The 9,837-nt window shown below is 41.6% G+C and overlaps 1 protein-coding gene across 2 annotated transcripts in view; it reads left to right on the top strand.

Moving 5' to 3' along the window:
- LOC122562967 (ras-related protein Rab-7b-like) overlaps positions 1–7,147 on the top strand; it is a 29,236-nt gene extending 22,089 nt beyond the window's left edge. For both annotated transcript variants that reach the window (XM_043716272.1, XM_043716271.1), the window contains exons 5-6: positions 3,769–3,894; positions 6,943–7,147. In XM_043716272.1, coding sequence (XP_043572207.1) covers positions 3,769–3,894; positions 6,943–7,026 — 210 coding nt within the window. In that variant the 3' untranslated portion in view covers positions 7,027–7,147. The remainder of the gene's footprint in view (positions 1–3,768; positions 3,895–6,942) is intronic.
- The last annotated feature ends 2,690 nt before the right edge of the window (positions 7,148–9,837 follow it).

Genomic DNA, 9,837 nt, shown 5'->3' with positions numbered 1-9,837 from the left:
TTGAAGAAGTTAAAATGCCATAGAGGGGTCAGTTCCATGCTTTGCTTCTCTTTCAGGACACACTGGGGACTCAAGGATTAAACATTGCACTACCGAAGGACTTGCTGCAGTATCAACTGAAAGCCTATACTCTTACATCTCAGTAGGGGCGAAGCTGACTGTATCTCAGAAATGGACCCTAATGGAGCCACACCTGTAGCCCCAGTCAGAGGTTATTTGCCCCTTCCAGGCAAGACTGATAGCTTTGTCCACAACCCTGTTATACTGCCTCCCACTCCCATTTGTCTTACTTCCCTTCCATAGTAGCATAGGTGTGTGAATCCCCCATTGAGAACAGGCAAAACCCTTCTGCCTTAATCTCTTCCCATCAACACATCATCATGGACAATACGATAATCAGTTCCTATAATCCATTCACACGTTATCATAGGACATTGACATTCATTGGGGTTTGTAAATTCATAATTGCCGATTTTAAATTATGTTATGACAATCACCCATGTGACTGATCAACCTTTTGTTTAATTCCTCTAAAATATACTGTCTCTGTATATGTAGGGCAGAGATTCATGGAGAAATGTCACCACAAGTAGACACACGGCTACTCTGGGGACATTTTGAATCTCTCGTCAGCTGTCCAATAATAAAGCATCTATCATTGTGCAGAAAATTGTGTCGTCTAGATTTGTGGAACAAAATATACATCAATAGGTGAAGTGGTTGAGATGGTTAGATGCCTATTTATGGGCAGTTCGGGACGGGTAGTTGCCCCCTCCGGGCAGAGGGTGAGTTCCCCTACTCAGCGCTATTGGTGCTTGATATGTTGGTTTGTTTTCTGGTTTTTATTGTTTTTTATTTTTAATTTTGTATGTTTGTTAAATGTAGTGGTTTTATTTTGTGTAGTTTTTATATTTGGTGGACCATGCGACACTAAGGCTCAGCAATTTGTGGTTCGGGTTCCTCCTCTCTGGAATTTAAATGTAATTGCAGAAGATTATGGCTAATGATTTGATTAAATGGTGTACCTGGAATATCAAGCTTTTTCACACAGAGGGTGGTACGTGTATGGAATGAGCTGCCAGAGGAAGTGGTGGAGGCTGGTACAATTGCAACATTTAAGAGGCATTTGGATGGGTATATGAATAGGAAGCGTTTGGAGGGATATGGGCTGGGTGTTGGCAGGTGGGACTGGATTGGGTTGGGATATCTGGTCGGCATGAACGGGTTGGACCGAAGGGTCTGTTTCCTTGCTGTACATATCTATGACTCTATAACTCTATTATAGAAGGGAAAGTAAAAGGTAGGTTAGAGGAAGGACTTGTAAATTGTTATTAGTTCATTATTCTCTGTTATACTTCAAGAAATAAAGTTGTTAATTTTTGCTTTAAATAGTTCTTGGCCTTTCGGCTTTTCACAGATTACTACACGGGATAATTTTTTTCTGTGTTGCTGGTTTAAATTAAGCAGGAGGGTTAACCCTGTGTCCTAGCAGTATGTAACAATTTCTCTGAATAGGTTGATTAGAAAAATAGGTTAACTGAAACAAAAATTAGGTTTGGAGGCCCGGATTCAAGTCCTACCAGTGTCAAGGACTTGGGTTTGACTCTAGACTTGGATGACTGTGTGGACTTTGCCTCGTTATCCTCGTGTTGGCTTGAATTTTACCGGCTGCTTTGGTTTCCTCCCTCTGTTCACAGATGTGCAGGTTAAGTAGATTGGCCATGGCAATTTGATCCATAGTGTCCAGGGATGTGCAGCCTAGGTGGGTTAGCTGTAGTAAATACGGGGTTTTAGGGTAGTGTGGGGGCTGCATCTGAGCAGGCTGCTCTTCGGATGGTCATGCAGACTCAATGGGCTGAATGACCTTTTTCCTCACTGTAGCGATTATATTACTTGCATTCTGTGGACTCTAATATCTCAGCCCTGTGACCGTTAGTGATGTATGAGCTTGGCATTGCGTTTTGTCAGTTTCTTTGGTTGTAATCCAAGATCAATTAGCCTAATACATTCCCACTACCCACGAGCGCAGGATAGAGTCAGGAATGGCTGTCCTTGTTGATTTTCTGTGGAGGCCAGTTACAGTGTTCTGAGAGGTCAGCTAATTCAGCATATATCACAGATGGAACCTGCAATGTTAGGCTCTTCATGACTCAGTTAGTCACTGATTAAATGACCCAAGTAATTGAGAAAAGCTTCTGTTGGACTTCAGCTCACAATAGGCAGCCATGGAAAACTCATGACCTTGCTCAATCCATTGTGGCTTCTCCCTGTTGTACCTTGGCAGCCTTTAGAACGTAAGCATAATTTATAAAATCTGCCTGTGAAAGAATGTACAAACAACGAGGATGTCAAGAATGAGGAGGTTTTGGATGAGATCAAAGCTATTTTCGCTTCCCTGCAGGAGGCTAGCATGGACCTGAGAAACTCCAAGGTGGCTGCCACCACCCACCCTACAATAGAACAGACAGATGAGGCAATCACAGATATGGTCCAATCTTCATCTGAGGAGGTTGAATTGATGAATCCTCAGCTGCTGTCTGCCTACATTCCTATCTGAAGCCACGAAGACCATAGAGAGGCTTTGGGATTTCACACTGTGGCGCAACGTCATTGAGACCACTTTTGATTGCTTTGAAGATTTGGCGGATACTATCACACTCAGCTACGAACAGCATGCTATGATTCCTGCCTTTTCTCAAAGCTAATTCCCAACATTTTTCAATGCTTTTTACTTGATAAGGTCAGGCTATTGTAAGGTGTGAAAATTTGAAAGTATTTATTTCCCACTTTACTCTATTTAGATTTTTTTATGATATAGATTATATTTGGAGGCAATTGAGTTATGTAGTTACAATTGGCTTTTTCTTTGGCTATTTCACAGCTCTAATTAACTCAAATTTGTGGGCAGATCACTTGCAATATTGGCATACCTCAGTTTTACTGTAGATGGTTTACCTACAGAATGCAACATCATATATGACCACCCAGCATTCTCTTTATAGAAAGGCTTCAAAATATATTTTCTAATCCACCCGTTCTTTGATGTGTTATGACACACCTCTGGAGCAGGTGGAACTTGAACTCCAGCCTCCTGGCTTAGAGGTAGGGACGCTACTACTGCACCACAACAGCTTGATAGGAAGTACTCCAAATACTTAATTAAATGATACTCTTCACTGGTGTTTCTTAATATAATTATCAAACTATTAACAAACCGGTTGTTATAATCTCGCCACTTGTGCCTACACTTCAGAAGTAATGAAAACACTAACATGGGCCGAATTTGAGAAAGGCTGTTCAGAAATTCATATTTTAAATTCCTTCTTTGTTGGTAAACTAACCAGTTAGATGAATAATGTGGCACCCTTGTCACAATCACACAATTTCTGACACATAAACACAATGATAGGTTGATGGAACATTTTATGGAACAGCTGTCAGAGACATTTGTGCCCCCTTACATATCCTGAACAAGAGCAACATGAATGCAATATATTGCCTGGCCAATTTTGTGAGACTGTGGATCTGCAGCTCAAAAATTCATGGAAGTTTGATTTTAGTGACATGACATAGAAATCTAATGTTCACTCACGATTGGCAGATTGGGACGTGTAAGAACAACTCAGAATCAGGCGAGGTAAAGCACTAAATCCAGCTTCTGAGTTTCCAAGTGAAAGATTCTTTTGAGCAGACTAATGACTAACCTTACCGACTATGATTCTCCAGTTGTGTTCGCATTATGGTCATCCTCTCCTTTCACTTTTGCAGGTTACAAGTGATGAGGCAGAAACTTGGTGTGCATCTCACAACATTCCTTACTTTGAAGTGAGTGCAAAAGAGGATATTAATGTGGTCCATGCCTTTGAGAACATTGCCAGAAAAGCTCTGTTGCAGGTAAAAATTACATCAGTTTCTTAACAATTAAACCTGTCAAAGGTCTCAGAATTGAGAGGTTAATGCACATTTGTGTGTGTGTGTGTATATATTATATATATATATATATATATATGTTGGGGGGGGGGTGGGAGTAGGATGCAATTGCATGTAATGAAATCATCAGGTGAAACCGGAATCCAAATGTTTTCACTCCCTTGAGCCAAAGCTGTTGAGAACAACTGTAGCATCCATTGAACACAAACTCAACGTAAACTATGGATCAAACTTGCCATCTTGCTGCTTGGAAGAAAGCAGTTACAGTTTACATCTGCTTGCCTCTGAAGGCAGCTGAAGGAACAACAATTTGTTCAATTTATTCCCTAATCTAGGAAATATTTAGGAAGTTATTTAGGTAGTTAGTTTCTTGATGAACAAGAGGATCAAAGGTTCTTGGGGGATGGTGGGGGGTGGGGTGGGGGAAGGGGGGGTTTGGAAGTGGAGGAGTAGACAGACAGCAACATGTTGCATTGAGGCCAAAACCAGATCAGCCATGGTCTTTTTAGTGGTAGAGCTGGCTCAAAGCAATGAATAGCCTACTCCTGGTGCTAATTCATATTTCTGTGTGAGTCTAGGGCCAAGGCCATGATCTGAAAGCTAGAGCACTCCATTCAGGAGTGAAATTAGGAAGGATGTTGTGAAACCTGAAAGAGGGTAGAGAAGATGTACAAATATGTTGCCAGTGTTGGAGGATTTGAATTATATGGAGAGGCTGAATAGGCTGGGGCTATTTTCTTTGGAGTCCTGGAGGCTTAGGGTTGACCTTATAGAAGTTTATACAATCATGAGGGGCATGGATAGGTTGAGTAGCTTCTCCCCAGGATGGTGGAGTCCAAAACTAGAGGGCATCGGTTTAAGCTGACAGGTGAAAGGGATTCAAAAGGGATCTAAGGGACATCCTTTTCATGCAGAGGGTGGTGTATGTATGGGATAAACTGCCAGGGGAAGTGGTGGAGGCTGGTACAATAACAAAATTTAAAAAGCAACTCAATGGATATATGAGGAGGAAAGGTTTAGAGGGATATGGGCCAAGTGCTGGAAAATGGGACTAGATTAGATTAGGCTATCTGGTCGGCATGGACGGGTTGACCCGAAGGGTCTGTTTTCGTGCTTTAAATTTCCATATTAATTTTTGAGTTCCATATTCTGTTGGATTCTTCAATGCCATGTTGTCTGTGTCTAGATTTTCATTTGTAGGAGATAACGGAAGCATTGCTATGTCAGATACAAATACCATGCTGGATACAGAACATACACCACTTGGTAAAACAGCTTTGTTGTCTTTAGAATAGAGTAGTCATTTATTGTTGAGAGTGTGGTGCTGGAAAAGCACAGCAGGTCAGGCAGCATCCAAGGAGCAGGAGAATCGATGCTTTGGACATAAGCCGTTCATCAGAGATGAGAGGCTGAGAAGGATTTCATATTCCTGATGAAGGGCTTATGCCTGAAACACCGATTCCCCTGCTCCTTGGAAGCTGCCTGACCTGCTGTGCTTTTCCAGCACCACACTCTCGTCTCTGATCTCCAGCATCTGTAGTCCTCACTTTCACGTAGTAATTTATCATCACTTTTATTTTTTACAGAGACAATGCAGTGAAAAGCGGTTAAGTCACCATACCTTAGCACCTATTTTAATAACAAAAGGCATAGATTTTAAAAATCACGACAAAGCCCATCTTCATTAAATTCATGGCTCCTGGGTTTGGGAAAGGCAGTACTGCTGTGAGATGGCCGCACCGAGCCTCTGGAATACCAAGCCGTAAGCTGCTGCTGAAGCAAACAAGTTATCTATTTGGAGCAGGGCAGGGAGCACCAAGAACCTTTAGAAAGGGAAGCAAACGATGTAGCACCAAGAGGAAGCAAAATTCCTTGCACTCTTTGGAATGGTCTCAGCCCATTAGCTATTAAGTTAACAGTGATTATCAGTGAGACAGAGCATTTGACTGAAATGTTTTCTGAGCTACAGAATTAATCAGCGGTTAGGGAGTGATGCACAATGTGGGAGTACTTATGTTTAGAAACTGTAACTATAGCAGATTTATTAACTTAACCTTCTTTTCCTGGATTGTGATATTTTCATTCAAAAGTGTTCCATCATTACACAATTTCAGAAATTCCCCGTAAAGGGAAAGTGCGAGTCCATGAAAAGACACTCCCATTCAAACCTCCCACCACAAGATAATAGCACATATTGTAACTAGCCCATGGTTTCAGCTGTTCTCCCAATTTCCTGAGACTTCTCAGAAAAGCTATGTCTTCCTACATGTTGTAACAAACCTATTAAACTGACACGCTTTAAAAGACTAGAGGTTAGCATTATTAAGTGCAATCAGTGATTCAGCAGGTTATTCCTAAACCTTTGGGATAGAACTGGGTTCGATCCGAATGTCTGCCCCTCTTCCACAGCTACATCTGAGCCCGGGTGTCCCTGGAGAAAAAGCATGCGATGTTTACCAACTCACTTGAGCTGTTCAGGGAGAGGTGGGCACAGCATGGAGTGGACTGCTTTATTTTCCCCTCCAACTCTATTTTGATTTAATCCCTTCCCTCCCCTTCACTTTTTTGATCACACAGCATTGCCCTTTGATGTAAAGGGCATTACTTGTCACTGGTCCCTCGGGTGCTTCCTTTCTTCCTGGTGGTGGAAAATGAATAAAGACTTAAACACCTCTTGTTCTTCACTGTGTCCTGCACACACACAACATGGGTGCTAGGGAAAATATAAGCACTTCTGCAGTTAGGTGGTAGTGTGGAGGTAAAGAGGAAAAAAAGAATTACCAGGAGATTTGGAATCCCCTTAGTCTAGAGAGAAAAAGAAATAGAGTTGGGTTTGATTGGCTGAGGGAGTCTTTTCTTATTAATTCATCTGATTTCTTTTTTCCCCTTTTGTTGTAATATATTCAGCTGGTGGTAACCCTTCATGATCCACTAACATGGAGCTTTTTGGCAAGCCTTTTACAATTGAATCTATAAATCATGCCTTCTTGTTTTCCCTTTTCTCCTCCTAAGGATTCTGAATGGAAAGATTGTTATTTGACGAACTCCATCTCCTTAGGAGGCAACAGAACATCGACGAACAAAAAGTGCTGCTGAGCACTGGGACTGGATCAAAGTGGAAATTCCTTGTGTGGGGACTATATTTTTTGTAATGTCCTGTTGTGTTGGTTATGCCTTCAACTGTGGCTTCACACAAAGATTTATTTTTCTAAGAGTCTGTGAAGTCTGCAACTCAATTTCGTAACTAGTATAATAGCTCAATGGCTTTTCCATAATTCAGAAGTTGCAGTGGATTTGCATTCATTTCCTTACAGCACATGAGATAACTTGGCAGATACAGAAGCCATTCAGCACCTTGAGGTTCAAGCTCTTAAAACTGGACCCATGCCAGGGTACATTTAAGCTGGACAACACTTAATTCTCAACTCACTCAGGCCATTGACAGGAACTTGTAATTGAAATGGTGCCAACGCGAGATCTTCCTGTCTGGACAACAGGAGTGTAAAATCCCTTTCAGGTTCTTGGTAATGCAGTTTTCTGAACTTTACGCTACTTCGCACTGTGCTATCATAGGTGAATAGGTTATTATTGAGGGAACACAGATTGCAGAGAAAAGGAGTTGCCATAAGTGAAAGTTAAATATGCATATATAACTTTTTAATAAAGATATGGGTTGTTAGTATTTGGAATCTTCACAACAGAGCCTGCATTAAGGAACCAGACTTTATATCTCAAAAGTAATCTCACAGCTATACCACAGAATTTCTGCCCTGTTTGTACAACAGCTGCTTTGAATTCCAGAAGAACAACTTTAGTTACGCTTTTATCCATAAATCACAATTGCCAACTATGAAAAAGCACAATAAATAATGGCACTCAAACATGCACTAATTTTAGGATTTATGGATGCCATTCAGAAGTCAAAACACAATTAAAACATTGATTCTGAAGAACATGGTGGCACAGTAGTTAGCACTGTTGCCTCACAGCACCAGGGACCCGGGTTCAATTCACATCTCGGATGACTGTCTATATGGAGTTTGCACATTCTCCCCGTGTCTGCGTGGGTTTCCTCCAGGTGCTCCGGTTTCCTCCCACAATCCAAAAATGTGCAGGTTAGATGAATTGGCCATGCTAAATTGCCGTAGTATTAGGTACGTTAGTCAGGGGTAAATGTGGGGGAATAGGTCTGGGTGGGTTGCTCTTTGGAGGGTTGGTGTGGACTTGTTTGGCCGAAGGGCCTGTTTCCATGCTATTGGAAATCTAATCTAATAATCATGGCTGGAGTTTGGCTTGTAGAATTTTTTTGCATTTTAAAAGATTGTTGGTGAAGGGAACTACAGTCTCAGTTTGTCTTCAATTTAAAAGCCTTACAAGAAATGCACAAAGGCTGATACAACACTGTCCATTGCAGTTACCTGCACTACGTTAATGGATGCTGCCAGTACTGGGACAAATAAAGGAGTTAAAGGTATGTGTTTGGCTGCATACATTTACAAATACGGATCAATTCATTTTGAATTCGTTTTCAATATAACTCAATGAGATGAAAAATGTTTAAGTGCAATGTGTTCATTCATGCATTTAGCTGTAATAAATAACTATTCCATGACTCAAGAAAATATTTGCACTACCAGCATCTGATGCAAATGTGGTATTACTGAACTGCATAAACTCAATTTTAAGTGAACAAATTAAATTTATTTAAATTTTACCAGAAATATAATCAAATTTCAAAAGGATTGAAGTCATTGGAAAGTAAATTCAAGTAGTGTGTCAAGCAACCATCAGATCCAATCTTCTCAATTTCCCAATAGGGAGGTAAGTAGATGATGTGTCTCCCTCCTTCAATCCACATAGCTCTAAACAGCTAACAGGACAACATGAAATTATTATTTAATACAGCACTATAAATGTAGCATAGTCACTGATCGAAGATAAAAGTTACCAGCAGATCCAGGAGAAAATGTAAATGAAATTTATAAATGAAAGTTTGAATAATTGTTGGAGTAGGCTGGGGCTGTTTTGCCTGGAGCATCAGAGGCTAAGGAGTGATCTTATAGAGGTTTACAAAATCATGAGGGGCATGGATAAGATAAATAGACAGGGTCTTTTTCCTGGGATGGGGTGTCCAGAACTAGAGGACACAGGTTTAGGTTGAGAGGAGAAAGATATAAAAGGGACCTAAGGGGCAACTTTTACGCGCAGAGGGTGGTATATGTGTCGAATGAGCTGCCAGAAGAAGTGGTGGAGGCTGGTACAGTTACAGCATTTAAAAGGCATCTGGCTGGGTATATGAATAAGAAGGGTTTAGAGGGATATGGGCCAAGTATGGCAAATGGGGCTAGATTAGGTTTAGGATATCTGATTGGCATGGACGAGTTGGATTGAAGGGTCTGTTTCTGTGCTGTACATCTCTATGACTCTAAGGCACGTTAGCTTAGTGGTTAGCACTTCCTCCAGACGAGAGGGGTAGCCATGGGCACCTGCATGGGCCTCAGTTATGTCTGTCTCTTTGTTGGCTACGTGGCACCACTCCCCACCTTTTCCTCCGCTACATCGATGACTGCATCGGCACCCCTGCGTGCTCCGACAAGGAGGTTGAGCACTTCATCAACTTCACCAACACATTCCACCCTGACCTTAGATTCACCTGGGCCACCTCTGACACCTCTCTACCCTATATGGACCTCTCCATTTCCGTCAACAATGACCAACTCAACACTGACATTTTCTACAAACCCACCGACTCTCACAGCTACCTGGATTACACCTCCTCCCACCCTACCTCCTGTAAAAATATTATCCCTTATTCCCAATTCCTCCGCCTCTGCCGCATTCATTCTCAGGAGGGCTAGTTCCACCACAGAACACACCAGATGGCCCCTTTCTTTAAAGACAGCAATT

The sequence above is a fragment of the Chiloscyllium plagiosum genome, chromosome 26 (assembly GCF_004010195.1).
Source record: "Chiloscyllium plagiosum isolate BGI_BamShark_2017 chromosome 26, ASM401019v2, whole genome shotgun sequence".
Classification (NCBI taxonomy): domain Eukaryota; kingdom Metazoa; phylum Chordata; class Chondrichthyes; order Orectolobiformes; family Hemiscylliidae; genus Chiloscyllium; species Chiloscyllium plagiosum.
This window is presented reverse-complemented; position numbering and strand designations above follow the sequence as displayed.